This window comes from Panthera pardus, unplaced genomic scaffold (genome assembly GCF_024362965.1).
Source record: "Panthera pardus isolate Hobbes unplaced genomic scaffold, ASM2436296v1 HiC_scaffold_12, whole genome shotgun sequence".
NCBI lineage: Eukaryota > Metazoa > Chordata > Mammalia > Carnivora > Felidae > Panthera > Panthera pardus.
Genome location: NW_026526677.1, coordinates 9,336,952 through 9,360,883, shown reverse-complemented (window position 1 = coordinate 9,360,883; position 23,932 = coordinate 9,336,952). Strand labels below are relative to the sequence as shown.

General features: G+C 50.2%; 2 protein-coding genes across 2 annotated transcripts; both read right to left on the bottom strand.

Moving 5' to 3' along the window:
- Positions 1-901: 901 nt before the first annotated feature.
- Positions 902-11,499, bottom strand: EEF1G (eukaryotic translation elongation factor 1 gamma). Its single transcript, XM_019414679.2, is given in 11 exon segments — positions 902-1,138; positions 1,392-1,516; positions 1,606-1,743; positions 1,746-1,777; positions 5,561-5,765; positions 6,156-6,285; positions 8,365-8,508; positions 9,057-9,199; positions 9,354-9,417; positions 10,128-10,286; positions 11,367-11,499. Coding segments are annotated over 11 exon segments (1,311 nt in total). The 5' UTR covers positions 11,379-11,499; the 3' UTR covers positions 902-979.
- Positions 11,500-12,484: 985 nt separating this feature from the next.
- TUT1 (terminal uridylyl transferase 1, U6 snRNA-specific) lies at positions 12,485-23,177 on the bottom strand. The gene is made up of 9 exons (XM_019414676.2): positions 23,027-23,177; positions 21,526-21,716; positions 17,443-17,758; positions 17,165-17,265; positions 15,308-15,777; positions 14,601-14,710; positions 14,343-14,453; positions 14,092-14,184; positions 12,485-13,676 (listed from the first exon to the last, which is right to left on the bottom strand). The coding sequence occupies exons 1-9, from the start codon at positions 23,106-23,108 to the stop codon at positions 12,529-12,531; spliced, it is 2,622 nt and encodes an 873-aa protein (XP_019270221.1). The 5' UTR covers positions 23,109-23,177; the 3' UTR covers positions 12,485-12,528.
- Positions 23,178-23,932: the final 755 nt, after the last annotated feature.

The window sequence follows — 23,932 nt, the reverse complement described above, 5'->3', positions numbered from 1 at the left end:
GTTCATGGGTTCGAGCCCCGCGTCAGACTGTGCCGACAGCCCAGAGGCGGGGGCCTGCTTCAGATTCTGTGTCTCCTTCTCTCTCTGCCCTCCCCGACTTGTGCGTGCACCTGCATGTGTGCAGCCTCTCGCTCTCAAAAATAAACCAAAAAAAAAAAGAAAAACACCCCATAGATGATCCACAGCCAGGTTAGGGCCAAGAGGGCCAGTGCCTGTTGTTGAGTACTCTGTGCCTGTATTCCCACTTGTCTGAAGAATTTAAACTATGACCCTTGGATGCCACCACCTACCTACCTTCCAGGGCATCTGTGAGAAATAACGCGAAGTTCCTTGACACTGTGCACTACTGTAGGTTAGTTCTTAGCACCATTTGCAGGCACTCTCTCCCTTCACTGGGAAGGTCTGCAATCTGGTCCTCAAGAATTAGGTAGCTACTTGGGGCGCCTGGGTGGCTCAGTCACGAGTCCCACTTCGGCTCAGGTCATGATCCCCCAGTTTGGGAGTTCGAGCCCCAAGGTGAGGCTCTGTGATGATAGCATGGAGCCCGGAGCCTGCGTCAGATTCTGTCTCCCCCTCTCTGCCCCTCCCCTGCTCACACTCTCTTAAAAATAATAATAATAATGATAATAATAATAATAATAACAATAAGGTGGCTACAAAACTCCATGTCCCTACCCACCCTAACTATACCCAGTCTTTCCCAGCTAGGCTAGCAGTCGGTCATCATGGTAGAGGCAGCGTGAATAAAGTCAAAACTGAGCAGAGGCCTCTCTTTCTGCTCTTCCGAAGACTTCTCTCCTGCAAAGGGAGGTACCGCAGGCCCATAAAATACCCTGCTTTAACGTATACTAGTCCCCTTGGAAGAAGCCATCACTCACAAAGGAGGCAGGACAGGTAAGGGTTCAATGTTCAGTTTCCTTTAATGACCCCCATCTCCCTGAAGGGCAGGTGCAGGCAGCTAGGTGACGGCAAGAGATGTTCACTTGAAGATCTTGCCCTGATTGAAGGCTTTGCCCACGTGCTGGAAGGCCCCCTCCCAGGAAAAGTACTCTCGAACCAGCGTCTGGGCCTCCTCACTGCCAGGATCCAGTTTCCGCCACGTATAGGACTCGTAGTCCACCTGCCAATCTGGACTCAGCTGGGGAAAAAAAGGCCAGGTTGAGAAGCATGTGGTCAGGTTATCAGATACTGTCCCACACCTGTTCCAGCTCATGTGTTCCAGCTCAGACACATGTCATCAGCTCCTAAAACTCCTGTGACTGTGACGGCTCCTTCCTGTACATGTTCCTTGAACTCTCCTGAATGCCTACAAGGCACAGGAATAAAAGTGTGTCTCCCATACCCTTGCCCCACCCTCAAGAGACAGACTCCTCCTCTACAACTTTCCTCACCGGAAAGGCAAGCTCCTGGCCTCGGAAGACCCAGACTCCAGAAATGGAGCTGCTATTGTTGGTTCCAAAGAGGATGACACTGGCAAAGGCATTCTTCCTCAGCTTGTCCAACCGCTGGAACATTCCTGAAGGGGTGAGAGAGAACACGCTGCCTTTAGGATCACATCACCCACTACCTTGTCCTCCCTTCTTCCTAGACCCACCCTCTGCTCACCGGTGATGAGGTTGCAGCTCATGAAGGTCTGGGTGAGCTCTTCGGGGAAGCGGTACTCGGAGTACCACAGAGACCAGCCATCCTTATCAAAATGCTCCCAAAAGTACGGCAGCGCCACAGAGAGGGTGTCCTCGTTGAGTATTTGCGCTTAAATTCGTCCAACACGAAGGTACTGAGTGGAGGGAAAAAAGCAAGGTCAATGTGGAGGTCCTACTGAGGCAACCAAGGGCGGTCAGGCTAAAAAAGAAGCTAAGGGCAATTTTCACTTAAAATGTACTGGTTTAAAGAGGTCACTGGACTGGCAAACGGGTACAACCTTACGAGGGAAGAGAGCTAAAGGGGTACGAACAAGGGGTCTAGGGCACTCCTTTGCTCCCTGCCTAAATCGGCTGGGATTGAGGAGGGCGGGACCTGCTGGGGGGCGGGGCGCGCCGGAAGGAGGCAGCCCCAAGAAAGGCACAGGGAACTGCTGGCCCCCTGGCGGAGACCTAGAATGAACACTCCCTTTTCTTCCTGGCAGGCCCCTGGGGGAGGGGGGGTGCTTTCCCATTGAGTCACACTTAAAAACTGACTCACCCAACTTTCTTCCCCCACCGTTGGCCTCTTCAGGTTACATACACTACAATGTGACAGCAATGTAAGCAGTGAACATCTTCAAAGGGACTCCACCCCAGACCTTACACCCGTGGCCTTAGTCACTGCCCAGGAACAAGTCCGGATGCTGAAAAGCCCTTAGGTTCAGATTATTTTTGAAGCGATCTGGCTCAGATCTGGCACACTGAGCAGAGAAGGCTCTGCCGCTACAGAGAGGTCCCTCTTCTCACGGTAGCAGTTCTACTTCTTTTCTTTGCAGTTATAAAACCCACGATGCCAGCAAACAAGACAACTAATATTTTTATACACTTGCCACTGGTGACTTTCCAAAGATGACGTATGTAGTTTTGTGCCTTCTACAATTTATTAATTTGATACTATATCACTCTATATCTGTATCTTTTTACAAATGTTTTAATGGTTGGAGCGCCTGGGTGGCTCAGATGGTTAAGCATCTGACTTGGTTTCGACTGAGGTCATGATCTCACAGTTCGTAGGTTCGAGCCCCGCGTTAGAGTCCCGCTATCAGCACAGAGCCTCCTTGGGCTTGTCTCCTCTCTCTGCCCCTCTTCCCGCTCGTGCTCTATCACTATCTTTCAAAATAAATACACAAAAAAATTATTTAAAAAAAAAAGCCCTTACTAAATGTTTCATTGGTCCAATTATTCACTAACATAAATAACAGTAACAAACCCTGGAGTTAGAAACCATTAAGTGGTGCGGATCTGCCCACTGTTGCATTGCAGCACAGTAGAGGCTGGACTTCAACCCTGGGTCCTATGTTCCTTCCCAAATACCCATCAGAGGCCTCCTCTGAGGAGCTTCCATCTCAACCACCCAAAAAAGGGACCGGGGATTTTTTTCTTCACACCTTCCCAAACTGTTGGAACTTTCTAATTTGTGACCACGTTGCATCCATTTCTCAACCAAATGACCACAGGCTCTCAACAGCTCCTGGAACAAGTTGAGCTGGAAGGCCTTAAAAGGACTAGAACTAACTCGAGACAAATAGTATTCATCTTTGAAGACCTAACCTTGGTGATCTTAAAAATCCAGGGGAGGGGCACCTGGGTAGCTCAGTTAAGCGTCCAACTCTCGATTTCGGCTCAGGTCACCATCTCACTGTTTGGGAGATCGAACTCTGGGGCTCCATGGGGCTGCTTGGGATTCTCGCTCTCCCTGTCTCCACCCCTACCCCCGCTCAAGCTCATGCTCACGTGTGTGCACACACACACAGACATGTTCCCGCGCTCTCTCAACATAAAAAAAAAAAAAAAAAAAAAAAATCGAGGGGAAAAATCATCTAGGTAGGCAGCCCAGTAGAGCGTCATGGCAATACAACAAATTGGTATTAACCAACATTCCCCAAAAGAAGAAATGCAAAGTTTATTAAAGATTTTCAGTTTATTGATTTGTTTTCTGCCCAGAGTATACAGACCTAATATATGTGAAAATCTCTAAAAATTAACGGTGTCTATGTTACAACAGCATATGTAATTCGGGTTAGTTATCAGAGCATACTCACACACGCCAAGCCAAAAAGCCTATTCAACTCTTGACCTGCCCCTGTGCTAAGTTCAAAGTACGTCACTTCGGTTCAAAAAGAAATACATCTGTAAAGAACAGCTGCACCCGAAACCTTCCTTGGTCTTGTATGAGCTGCTAAGCCTAAGAGCTACACTCCAAGTTTCTCCCCAAACGGGGAAACAGCAGCTCCTAACGGTGACCACCCAGCACTAGGATGCTCGTCATTTAGAAGTCTCCACGCTCCTATCGTACCCTCCAGCAGCGTGCACCTTCATGCTGGGTTAACCCATAAAAAAACCATTACAGGGCGCCTGAGTGGCTCAGTCGCTTAAGTGTCCGACTCTTGATTTGGGCTCAGGTCATGATCTCACAGTCTGTGGGTTCGAGCCCCACACTGGGCTCTGCGCTGCCAGCACGGGCTGCTTGGCATTGAGTCTCTCGCTCTCCCTCTGTCCCGTCCCTCCCCCGCTAGCACTCCCTCTCTCAAAATAAGTAAACATAAAAATAATAAAAGAAAGAAAAGAAAACCAGTACAAAATAAGGGAGGCTGAACCCTGTTAAACACTAACAGAACTATTGAAAGGCCAGACAGCTTCGGGAAAGGCAGAGTGAGCAGGTGAGAAAAGCAGGGAAAAACAAGAACTACATATGTGAAGTGGCTACGGACAAGACCAGTATCATAATGCTTGCAATTTTTTTGAGAGTGAGAGTGAGAGTGAGAGAGAGAGAGAGAGAGAGAGAGGACGCGCGAGCAGCATGCGTGCAAGGGGCAGGGAGCAGAGGGAGATAGAGAATCCCAAGCAGGCTCCGTGCTCAGCGAGGAGCCCAACATGGGGCTCGATCCCACGACCCTGGGATCATGACCTAAGGTGAAATCAAGAGTCAGATGCTCAGCCAACTGAGCCACCCAGGCACCTCATAAGGCCTGCAATTCTAATGAATGACCTAGGGTAGTGACTGAGAACTTGAGTTTGGAGAAGCGGGCAAGTACTAGACGTCCCACCATTTTCACCCGAAAGTTTCCTCTGACCGCGCTTTCTTCCAAGAACCCCAACCTTTACTGAAACGGTTGGAAGTGGGTGGGGTGACGACCATCCCATCTATTTCTTTCTCCTTGAGGGGTTTAACTCCCCCCCCCAAAAATGAACCAGACAGGCACTATGGAGCCATGGTCACCCTCCTTTTTCTCAGTAAGAATTTTTACATTGTCTGTCCATCCAAACAGTAAAAATAACATCAAACGACACTGACCTGGTGTCAGGGCTTCAGAGCCAGCCCAGCAGGGCAGACATGAGGCTCTCTGTATCCTCTCCCTGTTAGCTCTGGGGGCTCTCAAATCTGACTGAGCACGTTCAAGACCACTTTACCTCCACATCCAATGCTGTGCCCCGTCTATTTGCTAGAAAGGGAGTTCTTATCTTTTTCCCAAATGTAAGAAACGTACTTAGAATCTGCCTTCCACTTTTAAAATGGACCCAGTTCTTGGGGCACCTGGGTGGCTCAGTCAGTTAAGCGTCTGACTTTGGCTCAGGTCATGATCTCATGGTTCTTGAGTTCGGGCCCCGCGTCAGGCTCTGTGCTGACAGCTCAGTCTGGAACCTGCTTCGGATTCTGTGTCTCCCTCTCCCCTCCCCCGCTCCCTAAGATAAACGTTAAAAAAAATTTGTAAAATTCACCCAATTCTTGAGAATAAACTCAGAAGTTGCTTTACTTGCAAACAAACATCCTTCACTCCTGCACGGACACCCTAAAACTCTGGGCCCTTGCTGTGTAAGGGGAACAGGCACAGGGACAAACTGGCCTTCCTGGGTCCCTAACTCTCCAGTATCCTTACCTCTTGGGCAAGTGAGCAAAGGGGTCCTTGGCCTTCGGCTCCGCAGCCAGCGCCTGCTCACATTCATCCATCTCCTCCTCGGGAGCAGGAGCAGCGGCCTTTTTCTCCTCTTTCCGCTCAGCCTGGGGCTTCTGCTTCTCTTCCCGAGAACCTTTCTCTTTCCTTGGGGTGTCCTTTTTAGGCTGGCTCTCTGCAAACTTTTTAGCTGGTACAGAGGAAGGGAGAGAATTCAATGTCCTGCCTCTTTCCATGTGCCTCTAAAGCCAGGCAGTGAGCAGGGTAACAGAGGAAAACTGCTGGGTGGGACTACGAAGGGGCCTAGGCCCTGCGCTGCCATCAGTTCCCCATACGTCCCCAAGCCAAGAACACGACCCTCGGCAACAAACACGCACCACTGTTGCTAGACGTGAATACGAACAAGGGAGGGTACGTATGCTTATGAAACAAGTTTCCTGAAATATCGGTCACTATGTGGGATACCCTACATTCTGTGGGTCCACATAACCCAAAAGCCTGATGGAACATCAAAGGGTTGAGACTGAATGAACCAGCCCCTGCGTCAGGTCGCACGGCTCTTCCCCCTGCTCCGACCTACCGTCAAACTGGGCCATCTTCTCACAGAGTTTCACCTCCCCCAAGACAGCTCGGAACTGGGGCTGGTTGATGCAGGTGAGGAACCAGCGGTTGGTATTAGGGAAGGCCTGGCGGAAAGACGGCTCCAGGACCTGTCAGAACAGAAGGGTGGAAACCGAGTCAGTGGAGAGAAAGGTCCCGAAGAGTGTCAAGCCAGAGACCCTTGTTTCTTTCTAGATCAAAGCTCCACCTTCCTCTCAAGCCCCCAGATGGCAGCTCCCTAGAGTCCCCTCTTACCTGGGGGGCTACTTCCTGCTCACCTTCCTCTTTTTCACAGTACAGTCCAATTTAACGGGTGCTTGATCCCACCCCTCATTTACTACAAATCTACCTAGCACAAATGTTTACACGGCACATGACTCCTTTTTTTTTTTTTTTTTTATTAAAGCTTATTTATTTTGAGAGGGAGCAAGAGAGAGGAACTAGCAAGGGAGGGGCAGAGAAAGAGGGAGTGAGAGAATCCTAAGCAGGCTCTGCACTGAGAGCAGGAGGGCTGGAACTCACAAACCAAACTCATGAACCAAGAGATCATGACCTGAGCAAAAACTAAGAGTCAAGATAACAACAACAACAACAACAACAACAACAACAACAACAAAGAAACCTAAGAGTCAGACACTTAACAAAAACTGAGCCCCACAGGCGCCCCCGGCACCTTACTTCTTTTACAAAGCCAATTCACACCAACATATTCCAATCTTCAATAAATTTTTTTAAAAAAAGGAAAGGAAGAAAGGGAAAGAAGGGAAGGAAGGTAGGTAGGTGGTGGGGGGGAGGGGAAGATGCCTGGGTGGCTCAAATGGCTGAGCAACTGACTTTGGCTGAGGTCATGATCTTCTGGTTTGTGGGTTCAAGCCCCGCATAGTTCTTGCTGACAGCTCAGAGCCTGGAGCCTGCTTCGGATCCTGTGTCTCTGTCTCTCTGCTCCTCCCCCACTCATGCCGTGTGTGTGTGTGTGTGTGTGTGTGTGTGTGTGTGTGTGTGTGTGTGTCTCTCTCTCTCTCTCTCAAAAATAAACAAAAAAAAGGTGGGGTGCCTGGGTGGCTCAATCAGTTGGGAATTGAGCTTCCCAGCTTCGGCTCAGGTCATGATCTCACAGTGTGTGAGTTCGAGCCCCGCGTCGGGCTCTGTGCTGACAGCTCAGAGCCTGGAGCCTGCTTCAGAGCCTGTGTCTCCCTCCCTATCTCTAAGTAAAAAACATTTAAAAAATTAAAAAAAAAAAAAAAGCGCAGACACACAGAGCTATCAATTACTCGTTTTGCCAAATAAATAAGATTAACAAATACCATCTATGTTAACCACACGATCCAAACTTCAGAAACTAAAGAATGTTCAGTAACAAAAATAAGTAAATAAAAATTCAAAAGCAAAAAAGTATTTCAATACATTACACGGTCCCTTAAACTAAACTCAGCTTCATAAACCAACTCATTTACCATCTTGTAGCTTGCTAAGACCAGAGGGAAAGTGACCTTGGCACAGAGACAGAGCACAGCAGCCAGCAGTGTTGGTTCTGCAGTGCTGGGTTCAAATCCTTCACCATTTATCAGCTACGTGCCCTTGGACCAGGTGCGAATTTCTCCTCACCCGCACAGCAGAGCAAGACTAAGATGATGCCTGCGAGGCCCCTGGCACCATGTCTGACACAAAGTAGGTGCTTTTTTTCTTTACAGTTACCACACTACTGCTCTGGACCAGCGTCAGTCCGAGAGCTGCTGCTCGGGACCCAGCAACACGTCATTTTCTTTGACCTGATAACCTCAGAGTAATTACTACCACCCTGGTTTTATAGCTTACAGAGAAAAAAGGACTAAATGAATTCTCAGTCGCTCTCACTCACCTCTACCTACAACTTGTAAGTAACGAAGCCAAGAACCGAACCTAATTCTGCCTCCACAAGATCTTCTTGATGAAGCGACCAGCTCTGTCTTTACAACCAAGCACAGCTGGCTTTCCCAAGAAATATGGAAACAAAACGAAACATCTTAGCTGCCACAGAGAAATCAGGACAACAGAACATCACCAGACTTCTCAGAAAGGGGAAAAGCAGCATGGTACTCAAATCTGGAATTCCTAGAGTCGAGCTGTTACCTGAAATGACTCATCAGACTCATCCCTTAATTTCTAACCCCACCTACCCTCTGCCGACCCAGATTCTTTATAAACGTCACCTGTTTATAGAGCCACAACAGAGTGCAGACAACTGTGATGTCAGCCAGTGTCACACGTTCGCCCACCAGGAAAGTCCTCGTCTTCAGGTGAGCATCCAGCAGCCCCAGAATTCGCCTCACCTCCTCCTTTGCATTCTCTGTGGCCTATTGATTTCAAACGACCAAACTTAACAGTGGGTAACCCCCCCCTTCCCTGCTCCCCTCCCCCAACGATCGAACTAAGATAACTATTTCACTTACTAAGTTCTGGCTCATCCCCAACCCTTTTGCAATGGAGTCAGACTCTAGGATCATTCCAAATGTTATCAGACATTGAAGCTCTCGATGTCAAATTTCTTCATGGTGCAGTCTGGCTTAATTTCCCACTACACTGACCACAGTCCTGTATTTTTGGATTTGAGAAGGAACCTCAGAGGTCACCCGGTTTAACCACCCTCCTGCCACTGGGTATAGCTTTTCTACAGCAGGAATCTCACTCGTGACAGGCACCACCTCCACTGGGTCTATGTGACAAAACAACCCGGATACCATCAACAGCCCAGTGCTCCAAACTCACGCCCAAGAGATTAGGTCTTTTATCATCCGTATGTTCTCAGCGGCTCCTCTCCTCAATCTATTTAATTCCTTACTCCCGACACTCAGGAGCTGATGCCAGCCCTGCCCCCGGCTTCTCCCCCAGTTCCAAGGCTTACCTGCTTGTTGTGGTGCATGATGCCCAAGGTCGGGAACACCCAGGTGCTGGCTGGGGGCACTATGTCGCTATCAGCAAAGCTCACCCACTGCACCACCTGGGCTGCGGCCTCAGGAGTACTTCCCCGCAGCTCCTCATTGCTCACTGCAGAGGCAGAGCACAAAGGTCAGAACTTTGGGGTCATGCCAACACCAATCCAAGCCCATGAACATGCCTCTCCTGTCACTCCAGCTCACCCTTATCCTCTCCTACCTCCTTCATTCCAGATCTTCCCATTCCCACTCCCACCGCAAATTACCATAGTAGGCAATGGCGTTGCTCTCGAACACACAGAATCCATCGTCACCCTCAAATGCTGGAACCTGGGATAAAACAGTCAAGGAGGAGTGGGATGAAAAAAAAAAAGTAAGTAAAGTACACAGTAATTTCTCACTAGCCAATCCCAGGCCCTAGAGTCGTTTGGGATGAAAGTTCTTTTCTAAGGCTGATGATCCTTACTAAGCAACTACTGACACGAACTACTGATATCATCGGAAACCCCGGCACCAAAAATATTTAAGTTACCTGGTATCCCTGGTATCTGAACTCACATGGAAAACCCAAAGATTTAGATATTATCAAACACTTCTGTAAAATCCCTCAATCAAATAGGCAAAAGACCAGAAACTAAATGGTGTCTCTTTTCTCCATATTCTTGAAAGCAGGGCGGTACTCCCCACACTACACGGATCTCTTCTCTGTTTAGTATGGTTAGTTACCCATCTCTAAAAGCCCCTCGGTCAGCTCATGGCAGATACCGGATACATTTGCACTAAAAACAGTCAAAACTCATTCTCTCTCCCACGAATAAAGAAACCTGTGAATTTTACAACAGGTCACTGAACAGGCTCTGCGTTATTCCCAACTATGTGCAAATACACACTTGTCTCAAAATGAAAAATTTTTTAAGTCAATGCAATGTGAAAAAAATAAATAAATTGTAATACGGAAAGCGCCCTTTTAAAGATGGAGGCCATCTTCAGGCCTCCTTGGATTCTCAGGTCCGGAGACCCCTCTCCACCGTCCTACTCACCTTGCCGGCAGGAAATTTACGGAGAAATTCAGGTGTGCGGTTGGTCTGGCCAAAGTGGAAGTGGGGTGGTGCGGAGAGCACGCGGACCTGAGCCCCGCTGTACTGAGCAGCAATGAGAGCCTTGAAGGCCCTCCAGTTTTCAGGATATGTGTACAGGGTCTGTGGGGGGAGGGGAAGATGGAGACTATTAATGACAGAAGGGTCTCAGTTCTAAATGTCACCTCCAGGGATAAATTCCCTGAGTTATTCCCAATCCGTTCAACTCCCTCTGGTAAACCAAATTCTCTTCTATGTGTCATGTGTAATCAGAGTCCTCTGAAATACCGGGGACAGAACTACACACCAACTGCTAAATAAAGCTTGTTGACAGGGTTGACCTTCCCTAAGGACAGCTCTAGAAGCACTCTCATCCCCTCAAATGTATCTTCAAGAAACCCAGAACTTCCAGCACCCGCAGACTCCACCTGCCGACAAACAGACACTCCTCCTTTCCCTGGTTTCATTCATTGATGGTTGGCGAGTACCTGCCTACTCCACCGCTGAGCCGCTCATCCCTTTAAAGCACCATCACTGTTTATCACACACACCGACCGTTTCCAAGTTCCCTTCAGAACAGCCAGGCGAAACCGAATGGCATCCTCTCCTCCCAAATCAATTCGGTCTCCCCAAAAGCCCGTTCCCTCTTGTCACGCTAACGTCCCCCCCACCCCCGCCCGTCCCGTCCCGCAGTGAGTTCCCTGGCAGTAGCTTCTCCTTCTCTTAGTCCTTCTCTTAACGGTCCAGCTGGGCTGACTCCACCGTCCGGGGATTCCTCTCACTCTCCAACCTCCCCGATGATGAACCCTTAACCGGAGACAGCCGTACCTGCCCACAAAGACCCTCGTCTTAACCCAGTCCCTGCTGGTGCCCCACAAAACGGTCACAAAAGTTGTCAACCTGCCCGGATACCATGTCTCGAAGCGGCAGTGAACCCGAACCCTCTTCTCAGGCCCCAGACGGCCAGGATCTGACATCTCTTTTCTCCACTACCCCAGACCCTTCCACCTCTCTGGCCTCCGAGAGCCCCAGCCTCAGTTCCCCTCCGGGGCCTGGAAGCCTTGCTCTCCCAACAGTACGATCTCTAGACCCCCCACCAGTTCCCCACTCGGCTCCAGAACTCCTCTGACCCCGGAGGGCCCCACTCGGGCAGAGGATGGCGTCGGATACCGTGACCTGGATCGCCAGAGCCGGCAAACTTACCCCAGCCGCCATGGTGATTCCGCAGAGAAAGGGGGTGGGGCTCTCGGCGCTGCCGCAAAGTAAGCCGTCCGGGAGAGAAGGGGGGGAAGGGGAGAGCCGTGGAGAAACAGCAGCCGCAAAGCGAGGACGGCATAGAAGGCATACGCACGACAGTTCGGTATCCCGCGGCGCCGAATTGGGAAAAGAGAGGGGTGGGGCCTGCCGGCCTGCGCGGAAAAGCCCGCGCCTGCGCAGTGGGACTCTCGACTGGCCCGCCCCTCAGGCACCGCCAATCCGAGTCCCGACGTGGAGGTAGAAGGCGCGGAGGGTAAGCTGTGAGAATGAGCCGCAATCCAGGGCCTCCTCTGGGCGGCGACGTGGCACCGCTGCCAACTCCGCGCCGCGCGGGGTCCCAGAAGCGTTCCCCTCCAGCTCGGGAACCCGCGGTGACTTGACGGGGATCCTGCCAGCCCCCTGACATCAGGATTGTGGGACACTCACTGGAGCGGAAACAACTCCTGCGTGGATAATTCCATTTGTTCCCGCTCTGGTTTTCTAGAGAGGATGAATGTCTATCCGGAGCCCAGGTCAGAAACCCTCTGCAGAAGTGAGGTTTCCTCGCATTAAATCACCATGCGGCTCCGGGACGCAGTTACTGCAGGAACGGCTCTGGTACTGGTCCTGCAGCAGGGGAGGGCCGAGAGAGAACACAGCGGATCCCTTCCGCTCGTCACCCTTAGGGGCAGTTTACCCACGATGGGCTGCCCTTTACCCACGCTCAGGTCGGAGAATGTTTTACCCATTTTAATAAGAGCAGGATGAATTCTGTCAAGTGAGAGAACGGTTGTAGAACCCTGAACCCCAATTTCAGGCCGTCACCATATAAATCTGGGCAGCAGGTAAACGTGGAGCCAAACTCGGTTCTTCTCACAGCTACTGCCCCAGCCCCCCAGCCAGCACTCCAGCTGAGTGGGCCCCAGGTGCAGGAACACACCATCATCACGGGCACTCGCAAGTTGTGACAAACGGTATGATGGAACAGGCTGACACACGTTTTGGGGTGGCCAAAGGCACCTCTGAGAAGAGGCGGTAAGGTCTGGGGAGGGGAAGTACTGGGTGGAAATTAGAGGACACTGTAGTGCTTATTAACTAGCAGCTTTATTGCCCCTTAGGGTCCCTGTCTTCACTTGAGGAGGTTTCGAAGTGCTTGAGGGAGGAAAACCTGTAAGAAATGATGGAGGTCAGGGAACAGGCCTTGAGAATCCTGCAGCGGGGTCACAGTGAGAGTCTGGCCGGCCTGGGAGGCCGAGGCCACGAAGGTCAGGAGCGGCTCAGCCGCCGGCTTCTGTGCAGCACTGCCGGGTCCTCTCAGCTCCCGGGTTACCTGAGCCTCCGTTGCCAGCCACTCTGCAGCGCCGGCCCCGCCTCCGTCTCTGTCCTTGGTTTGCTGCTGCAAGCGTCGCCGGGCACGCCGCCGCCCCTGCCACACTCGGTGCCACAAGGCACAGCGCCAGCTCACTAAGGAGAGGGACATCCCCTTCCCTGCCTCACCCCGAGCCCCTTCTCCTGCTGCCTCAGGTCCTTTGGGCCCCTGCTCTGCCAGTGCCGCATGGCCTGACCGCCCCTCTTCTCCAGGGGCTAGATGCTGCCCGGTCACGTGGGGTGGCTCCCCTGGCCGCCCAGGGCTATGCACGGCCCAGTCCTGCACCGTCTCTCCAACCTCTATAACCATTTCCTCCACCCCATCTTCGCTGGGGTCTCCCGTGCATCCCTGCTGCTCCTCCCGTCCCTCCTCCCAGCTTTTTTCCTGTCCATCTCGTTTCAATCTTTTGCTGGTCCCTCCCTGGGGAGACTCCTCAGGCCCACCTCCCTCTGACCGCAGTCTCTTGGTTCCCTGTTCCATATGGCATCCCAGTGCTTCCCTGAACACCTGGGCCAGGGCAGAAGTGAGCTGGGTGAAGGGAGCAGGGGGTAAGGGGATGGGCGTTGCGGACAGCAAAGCACTGGGGGAGCTGGGCTGCAGAAGAGGGAGCAGCCCCCAGTCCCGACCCCGGGAGGAACGGCGCTGGTACTGCAGGCTTCGGCAGTAACTGGCTGCCGCTCGGGAACAGTTCTGTAGCCTCCCGGCCACCCGGCTGGTCACATTGGCTGCCACATTGTGACTCAGGTCAAAGGGGTCCTGGAGATTCATGGGGCCAAGGCGCAGACCCTCCCAGCGATTAGAGGGCAGGCCCCCTGCCACAGGCAGTGCCTGACCCTCCCGCAGGGACAGCAGTGAGCCACGAAGATCCCAACACGAGACGCAGGAGAAGAACTGGGCTAGCAGAGAACCTGGAAGAGGAGGAAGACCAGGCAGAAAGGGTTACTTAGAGGCCAGAACCGAGACAGGCCTGCACTAGAGGCATTCTCTTAGAATGACTTTCTTTTCCCTTCCAAGTAGCTCAGAAGAGTGTCAGAAGCCGGGCTCCTCTAGTCTCCATAGACAAGAGGTCCAGCCTCTCTCCCCGTGCCCCCACCAACATCCTTCCCCAGATGCTGCTCCCTCCCCTTGCTAGCAGTGTAACCTTGAGCAGGCCACTTCATTGCTCCAATGCATGGTTTCTTCATCTGTAAAATGGCAGTAATACTAGCTGTCCCACGAGGTGGTTGTGAGAACCGTGCCTGGCAAACAGCAACTGAGCTATGTCACATCTACGTTTGTGACTAACATCATTTATTAATCCTTTACCGGGCTCCCCAAACTCACTGAGGGGCTCCTTATTGGTGCTGGGCTCCAGTCTTGAGGCATCCCTGGGGAAACTACAGTCCCAGCCATCAACCTCCACCTGTTCGCCCTCACCTGTGAAAGTGAAAAAGGTGAGGGTCAGCCTGGAAGCAGGAAGATTTGGGGGTGATAAGCAGAGATCTCATTCCTGGGGTAACTTTAGTGCACCTAAACGAGATAAGAGGAAAGCTGATGCTACCAACATAAAGAAGGTGGAGGCCAGGCTGCCGTACCTGCTTTCTGGGTGAGCTGGGATACAGTGGGCAACACAGGAGGGTCCCTGGTCTGAAGGAAATAGATCACGAGCAAGGTCAGGGCGTAGTTACTGAGAAGGGGGCCACTCCCTGGGTAAATAATAATTCCAGTTAGATTGGGGATGCCATCTGACACCCTCCCTGGTTTTCTCAACCCTGGTTCCTGTACCTGCCTCCCCTTCCCTCCCTTTGCCCCAACAGCAGCTTTACCCCAAGTCTGTCCTGATTCATCCTCACCTGACAGCCCTCGACCCTGAGCCCAGCAGCGGAGGGTGTACACGAGGGGCCGTACTCGCCCATCCAGCTCAGAGCAGAGACTCAGGAAACGAGAGTTATGCAGGGCCAGCCTGGAACAAAGACCAGGGTGTCAGTGCTGGGGAACCCTGCTCTCATTCCCGGCTTGCGGAACGGGGGCCAGCTGGAAGAAAGCCAAAAGAGGGTTTCCCAAGTGTCCGCTAACACACTGGTCATGCGAAAGGGTATACGAAAAGCCATCAATGTGTCTGGGGAAACACTACATCCTCTATGCCCCTCCTGGATAGGATATTCCAGAAGCGTGTAGTTACAAGACTGCTCAAAGCCTTTCATATGCAAAGAAATGAAGGGAGGGAGAAAGAGGGGCAAGGAGAAAGAGAAGGAAAGAGGAAGTGGAGGAGAGGGAGGAAAGGGAGACCTACTTGCATTTAACTTAGCATTTCCCAAACTTATTCAACCCTGGAACTCTTTTCTGAATCCCCTAAAAACAGTATTTCAAGGAACACCCTTTACATTCGTGAAAACGGATGCCAGACAGGTTACAAATGGCAGAAGGAGGGGATGGAACCCAACAAGGATAACCTCAATGCTCAGCAAGGCAGGAGCTTTCTGCACAGGGGTTCCCTCTCCACCACCCCAGAGTGCTCAGCTGCCCTTCCCCAACCACCCCACCCCCACGACAAAGGTACCGGTTACTGAGGGAGACGTCACCGTGGAGACCTGAAGGCCGATGGCAAAACTTGACCACAGGGCGTCGGGCAGAGGGCACAGTTTGGACTCGGTACACTCCAGGGACACAGCCCCGAAGAATGGATCCCACCAACTCCAGCATGGCCACCCCGTCTGTCTTCTCCCCCTCTTTCAGGGCCTCTGCTAGTTCCAGGGCCTTCCCCAGGTCCCCCTCTCCCCGGTCCTCCTGCAGTGGGGAGGCTGGAGGCAGGGACTGGGGAGAGGCAAGGGTCTCAGAGGCCAAAGCAGAGTCCGGAGTCTGGGGTGCCAGGGAAGAGGAAGGAGTTTCAAAGTCCAGGGCTTCCGAGTCTTGGGGAGAAGGAGGCTGTGAGTCTGGAGGGGAAGCTGGGGTACAGGCCAGGGCTTGAGGATCCAGTGGGGACGCAAGGGCTGAATCCAAAGATGGAGACTCTGGAGCCTTTGGGGCTGGCTGTAGATAGAAATGAGTTGAATGAATAGTCGCCTCTCTTGCTGTTCCCCATGTGGGCAACATTCCTCAAAATCTATCTATTACTGCTTATGAGTTAGGCCCCACTCCAAGGGTTTTATATAAATTAACTCATTTAATCCTCACAATCCCTTTTCAAAATTAAAAATAACCTGGGGCGCCTGGGTGGCTCAGTCAGTTAAGCATCCGACTCTTGATTTCGGCTCAGGTCATGATCTCATGGTTCATGAGATCAAGCCCCGCATCGGGCTCGGTGCTGACAGTGCAGAGCCTGCTTGGGATTCTCTCTCTCCCTCTCTCTCTGCCCTCCTCTGCTTGTGCACTCTCTTTCTCAAAATGCATAAACTCAAAAATAAATCAATTTAACTACATTAAAAATAACTTTTAATGCCACATAATAAATGGTCTGTAGTCTACCAAAATGTCACGGTCACGAAAGACAAAAGAAGGCAGAGGAACGGTAAAGGAGACTGAGTAAACAACGCTAGCCTGCTGGTGGGCAACTGATGAAGGTAGAGGACAGGCTGTAGACTAAAGTCTCATAACATTTTACACCTGCACCAGGTTAACATGTCCCTACTTGCTAACTGTCCTGCCGCTACACACTAGGACGCCTTTGTGCTTCCCTGATACACACTGGACTATTATGGGATTCAATGTATGCAACTTGCTCTCGAGATTTTTATGGGGCATCTGGGTGGCTTAGTCATTAAACATCCGACTTTGGCTCAGGTCATAATCTCACAGTTTGTGAGTTCGAGCCCCACGTCAGGCTCTGTGCTCACAGCTCAGAGCTTGGAGCCTGCTTTGGATTCTGTCTCCTCCTCACTCTCTCTCTGCCGCTCCACTGCCTATGCTCTCTCTCTCTCAAATAGACTTAAAAAAAAAAAAAAAAAACTAGTTTAAAATAACCCTTTTTGTAAAGTAGGAAGTATATGAAAACTCTGTACTTTCTGCTAAGTTTTCCTGTGAACCCAAAACTGCTCTAAAAAACAAAATCTTTTACAAAAATACTAACAACCTTTCCTATTCCAAACGCAGAAACTGTACATTAGAGATTAGAAAATATAGATAAGCAAAAACATAACCCCAAAATTACTTTATTATATGTCCTTTTATATATATTTTTCCCCAAATAGGGTATTATATACACTGTTTTGAAATCTTATTTTTTCATGTTACAAATGCCATGTATCCTATGTCAACTCCTATTCATTCTACCTAATACCCATCCACATTCACGTTTCTCCAATTACAATAACCCTTTCAGGTAGCTTCTGTTATCCCCATTTCACAGGTGAGGAACTAAACATGAGAGAGAGAGGACCGTCGCTGCTGACTCTTCCTAGCTACCTCCCTGGTCACTCACCTGGGAGTCTTCCAAGTCACCCAGATCCAGGAAGAGGTCAAGATCACAGCCATGGACATCAAAGCTGTTTATGGAAGACCCAAAAGGATGGACCACACAGCCTGGGTGCCGGGCAGAAAATAAAGGCGGGGCAACATTAGAGAGGAGTATGGGGTGGAAGGACACGGGGGCACAAAGAAGGAAGAGCAGCCGGATAAATGCCTCTAGCTGAGGGAGAACTGGGGGTGTGGACTTGAGGGAGGGAAGAACAGGGAGACACGGGAAGGGAGAGGACTCACCAGGGAAGAACTCTGTGAAGACCTCCTGCATCAGGGCCACGACGAGGCTCCGAAGCTGCCGCTCAGCCTCGGACAACTCCCTCAGCCCCACGAGCTTCACCATTTGTGCCCCGACGTCGGGGGCCTCGGCTAGTGCTTTGGCCAGCTGGTGACTGTCAGGGGCCGCTCCTTTGGGGGATTTGGAGGCAGGGCTCTGGAACTCTTTCTGCTCCCGTGGCCGGACCCGCAGGCGGTGTCCTCCCAGGCTGTGCTGGGGCTGTGACAAGACAGCTTCTCGGGTCCCTATGTCCCCCATCTCCACGATAGCAAAAACTCCCTGGCAAATCACAACAGGGGCAGTGATGATGGTTTTGGAACCAAGAATCCAAACGCGTGATTTGACAGTGGGTGACACTCTTTGAAACTGGGACCACCCTATAAATCAGGAATATCTGCTTAATGTTTCTGAACAGGGAATATACTCAGATAAACAATTCTCAGGGCACCTGCGTGGCCCAGTCGGTTAAGCATCCGACTTCAGCTCAGGTCATGATCTCATGGTTTCATGTAGGGCTCAGCACTGACAGTGCAGAGCCTGCTTGGGATTCTCTGTCTCCCTCTCTTTCTGCCCCTCCCCCACTCACACACGTGCTCTCTCTCTCTCTCTCTCTCAAAATAAATAAACTTCAAAAAGAAAAAGATGAAGGGAATGGAACGGACACTCCAGAAATTAAACCCATACCTCTATGGTCAACTGATTATTTTTTTAATTTTTTTTTTTAATGTTTATTTATTTTTGAGAGAGACAGAGATAGAATGCGAGTGGGTTAGGGGCAGAGAGAGAGGGAGACACAGAATCAGAGCAGGCTCCAGACTCGGAGCTGTCAGCACAGAGCCCGACGCAGGGCTCAAACTCACGAGCTGTGAGATCATAACCTGAGCTGAAGTTGGATGTTCAACTGACTGAGTCACCCAGGCGCCCCATAGGATCAACATTTTTCACAAAGTTGTCAATACCATTCAATGAGGAAAGATTAGTCTTCTCGACGTGGGGCTGGGACAACTGGATAGCCAAATGCAAAAGAATGATATCGGACCTCACACCACATACACAAATTAAAATTAATGAAGCAGTGGGACAGGGGGAGCAGCCTCACCAGCACACGGGCCTGAATCAGAGGCGAGGGGTGATGAAAACATTCTGGAAGGATGGGTGAAGAACCTTGTAAATATACTAGCAACCACTGAATTGTGTACTTCAAAAGTGTGAATTTTATCACTCATCTCACTTCTGCCCTCTGCCAAACACAGCAAAAATGTGAAACAAGGAAGAAACGCAGCCACTTGGACCGGGCCAGGCCAATCTTCCAACTCTGAGGAATCACACTACTCACCAGACTGCAGTTCAACACCAAGTTTGCGATCAAAGCCCCAGCTAGGAATTAGGTGTCTCTTTGCTTGGCCTTGTCTGCACACATATTTTTCTCAAGAACTCCACTGAAGGCATCAGGGAGGACAGGATTAGCAGATTCAGAAGGCTGTCTCCTGGCTATTTTTCTCTTCTCAATACCATCACCCCAAGCTAGTGCTACCACTTACTGAGCTTATTATACTGAGGGCTTATTACAAACCAAGCAGTTCACATGAACTATCCCTAAGTCTCACAAGGCTCCTACACAGTATACATTATTATTTCCATTTTAGAAATTAAGAAACTAAAAAGTAACTTGTGACTGCCTCCAAGTAAGGGGCTTAATCCCCCAAATCTCCAACTTCCCGGTGATGATCTCCCTCAAGGAACTGTTGTGGAAATTAAATGTGATATTGTTTGTAAACTACTTAGCACATGATTGGTGCATGATAATTATTCAATAAAAACTTTAGTCATTATTCTGGTAATAATTAAAAGCCTCAGAAACTTGAGGTTTAAGTTCAGAAAAAGGTCATTCTTTACAACTGAAGCAAATATGAACAAAAATGAAGGTACTGAGTTTTCTGAGGAAGTAGTCTGGGGCAGACACTGCCAAGTGCTCACCCAATAAATACACCTTCTCCCTTTTTTTTTTTTTTTGAGAGACAGAGGGTGCAAGTGAGCAAGGGGCAGAGAGAGCGCGAGAGAGAAGCAGGGCTCACCAGAAGCGGGGCTCCAGTTTCTACCCAAAGGAGGGCTGCTGTTCACCTGAAGCAGGGCTTGTGCTCACCCAATGCAGGACTCACCTGATGTGGGACTCGAACTCAGGAACTGTGAGATCATGACCTTAGCCGAAGTCAGATGCTTAACAACGGAGCCACCCAGATGCCCTCTCCATTTCTTTCTTACTAACAGAACCCTGATTCTTGTTCAAAAGGGCAAGGTGCCCAGCTAAAAAAACATTTCCCAGTCTCGCCTGTAGCTACGGGTAACCATGGGATAGAATTCAGGCCTATGAGATATACAAAGTCTAATGAAGAGGCGTGTGGAAAATTTTACCTAGAAAATAAAGAAAATCAGAGGAGGGGAGCCTGGGTGGCTCAGTTGGTTAAGCTTCCAACTCTTGATTTCGGATCAGGTCATGATCTCACAATTTGTAAGATCATGTCAGCACGGAGCCCACTTGGGATTTTCTCTCTCCTCTCTCTCTCTCTCTCTCAAGGTAAATTTGCAAGCATTAAAAAAATAAAAGAAAAGCAGGGGAATAAAGTCAGGCTCATATGGCACTAGCCTTTTTAAACTGTCCTTCAGTCTTTCATTCATTCATTCATTCATTTTGAGAGAGAGAGAGAGAGAGAGAGAGAGAGAGAGAGAGAGAATGAGAATCCTAAGCAGGCCCCATGCTCAGCTCTGAGCCCAAAGCAGAATTCAATCCCCATGACCCTAGGATCATGACTTGAACCAAAACCAAGAGTCGGATGTTGAACCACCAACTGAGCCACCCAGGCACCCCAGCCTGCCCCTTTTCCTTACCTGAAGATGTGCAAGCAGCATTATCACAACTAAGAAGTGAGAGCCACTTGCCAATTAATGACAGAGCAGGAAAACAGTACAGTCCTAGACTGCCCAGGTCTGGACTTCTTGTTACAAAGAACAATTAGATGCACCTGGGTGGCTCAGTCGGTTGAGCATCTGACTTTGGCTCAGGTCATGACCTCACAGTTCAGGAGTTCGAGCCCAGCATCAGGCTGTCTGTTGTCTGCTGTTGGCACAGAGCCCGCCGTGGATCCTCTATCCCCCTCTCTCTCTGCCCCTCCCCTGCTTGCACTGTCTCTCTCCAATAAACTTGAAGAAGAAGAAGAAGAAGAAGAAGAAGAAGAAGAAGAAGAAGAAGAAGAATTATTAAACCCCTTTTGTTTAAGCCACTGTGGGTCCATTGCTGAACGCAATCGCTAAGGAAAACACACCCCAGCCCGTCCTAAGAGAAGACATGGGCAGTCAAAGCCATGCCTGCATAACGAGAGCACAACCTCAGAACTATAATATGATGACACAACACAGCAGTACAATACTGAACTTTTTTCAAAGGACTAACGAGAAACTGACAAAAGGTCTGCCTGGAAGACAAAAAGGACCACAAAGAACAAGCCTGTTTGTCTAGCACTGTCCAGAGAACAGGGTATTTTGGCCAGCTAACATTAGTATCTCTCACTGGAAGTTAATAAAACTGCTAGCTGTTTTATCAACCAGTCTCTTGTGGGGTTAGGACAGATCTCCCAATGGTGTGGCCTCAAAGCACCTGCTTCGTTGTAATTACGTTATTCACAAAACTGTAAGCTCTGTGCCTGCAGAGATCAGATCTATCCTATTCATGACTGAAAATGCAGCTCTACGCATGGTGCCCAGTACAAAGTCAGCAGTTAATATTTGGCAAGTCAAATGAAGATTGACTGAATAAATAAATGACCAGTAAGTCCCCCAGTGACTAACTCTGGTGAACTGATAAAACCCAAGCAGGGGCTGGGGTGGGGAAGCTCACAAAGCTGGACTGGCCCAAGTACTGTGGTATCCACGAAGGACAAGCCCACCAAAGATGAGGCACCAGCTGAAACAGGGCTGCTGGTTTCTCCCTCATTTCTTTTTGTATGTGGCACACCTGACTCGTTCTTTACACCAATAGCCATTCACTCTACCTTGTCCTTGTCCATGACGACACTAGCCACAGGTCCGAATGCCTGGAAGTACTCAGAAAGCTGCGCAGAATCCACATCCCGGGGAAAGCCACTGACAAACACACTCCGAAGACCCTGGGCCTTTCGGGCAGCTCGTAGTTCTACCAGGTGCCGGTGCTTCCGGCCTCCCAAATGGGCATCTAGGCTGGGTCCTGCAAAGATAAACATGAAACAAAAACATCCAAATCACTCTTCGGTGGACTTAAATGCATACCTAAATCCTACTAATCCTTCCAAGCCATAGGAAGTGTGATCTTTGAATAAACAAAGTCCTAGCTCTTTTCACCTTCCTGTCTTGTCCATTTGTCTATATAATGCATTCTAAGTGGTTCCCCAGAGAGCTAGCTACCACTTTTTCTTAAACCATCTCTAAGTGCTAGAGCAACACCTGCAAATTGTAAAGAAATTAACGGGAAGCTTATTCAGGTCATATACAGAGGAACTAAATAAAACAGGACCCTAGACTATTCCCTCATGAATCATCCCTAGGTATGGTATAGAGATTGAAAGTGCAAGATCTGAAGTCACACTGCCCAAGTTTAATTCTCAGCTCTAGCAAGCTGTGTGAGATCTTGGGCAAGTTACTTAACCTCTCTGTGCATCTCTGTGCACACACAAAATTAAGATATTAACAGTACCACACAGGTATTATGCCTCTAAGAGTACTTGGCAGAGTCTGGTACATGTGGACCACGGGAAAAGTTTAGCTGCTATTATTATTATTATTATTATTTTTTTTTTTTTTTATTAAATTTTGGGTCAGCTGCTTATTGTCACCAATGTATATGTGGGGCCAGGGAAGACTATCTTGGATTTCTGGCTTGCCCTAGGGGACAAAGAGTGGTAATGTCATTCACAAAGAAAAAGAATGGAAGATCTGTTTAAGGAAGATCATGATTCCAGTTTAGGAAAGATCGCGATTCCAGACTTCAAAAGTGGAATTTGAGGTTTCATGGAGTCCCCTGCGCTGTCATACAAGAATCCTGTCGATTCTGCCAAATCCACTTTCTCATCACGCATGCCCTGCTACCCTGCTACCTCACCCATCTCTGCCTTTGCCTAGCTCCTCCGTAGGGGCTACCCTGAGTTAAGTGCTACTTTCTCAGTGATCCTACAGCTGTCTAAACGTATCTCTAGAGCTCTGGAATTGTCTGCATCTCTAGATGGTGAGCTCCTTCACCTCTAAATCCCCTCACCCCACCCGAGAGCCCAGCCGAGTAACAGGCACAAAGGGGGCGTCCAACAGATGACGGTGATAGAGGGAATAAGATCATGACACTTTAGTTGTAGAGATTTCGGATACTAGGGATGAGGGGGCAAAGTGGTGGGGCTTTCCCCACTCTCCAATCCCTTCGTACAGGCGGAGTGAAAACCGAGGTGAGTGACCCTACCAACCGACTTGACAAAAACTAGGACCCGAAGACGAAAACTCACGACCACCCCCTCACAAGCCACCGCTTACGGTTGGCTGTAGTAACGTGGCAGAGGCAGCAGCGGAAACCCCCACGAGGCAGCGATTGGACATCCGAATCCACTGCCGCCATCGCGACTCTCCAGTACGGACAACACACAACCACTTCTGCCACCACCGGAACTCACGCCTACAAATCGCAGCGCGCTTGGAAGCAACTTCCGCCAGTCCAATAGGAAATGACGTAGCAAGGCCAATCGCGCAGGCACACTCCTCCGGAAACTGAGTCCCTAAGGCTCCGGGTTCCGTTTCCACCCGCCTTTAAGTCTTCACCCGCTTCTGGAAAAGCCGCCCATCTTTGATACTTATCTGCATGCGGTAAGCCGATTGGTGTGCTCTGAGCCACTTAGGCGTTGATTGGCCCAAGGCTTCATGAATATTCATAGAGTGGCCACAAAAACCGGCGCCGGCGGGGGTTTGAAGCCTGAGTGCTCTATCCTTGCTGGGAGTTCGGGAGTGTGCTGCTTGTACCTTCTTTCAAGAGGCGGTTAGAGACCCGCGGCGCTGCATCATCCTCTCTCCTTTTTCACCTGGCGAATAAAGGCGGAGGATGAGCCGACTTCACAAAACTCAAGGCTGCCCCTGGACTCCCAAGTTCCTTAGGGCTGTTACTCTCTCCTTCTGCCCTCTGTCCTTCCCTAAAATGGGCGTTCAGGGACCACTTCCTAGCCCTGGTTGGGGAGCTCTGCCCCTGTGGGCACCCTCTAGACTCCACTCAGCCACAGCCAGATCGCTGCGGTCCCGGTGAGTCAGGCTTTCCTTCCGCAATAGTGGGCTGCGTGAAGTGTACTCACGAGGCGCCAGAGCCACCGGCCCCCTTCAGGGCAGGCGATGGAACCTACCATGTGACAGCTGAGTGGAGACATTGGAGGGAAAAAAATGCTTCTTTCCCCAGAC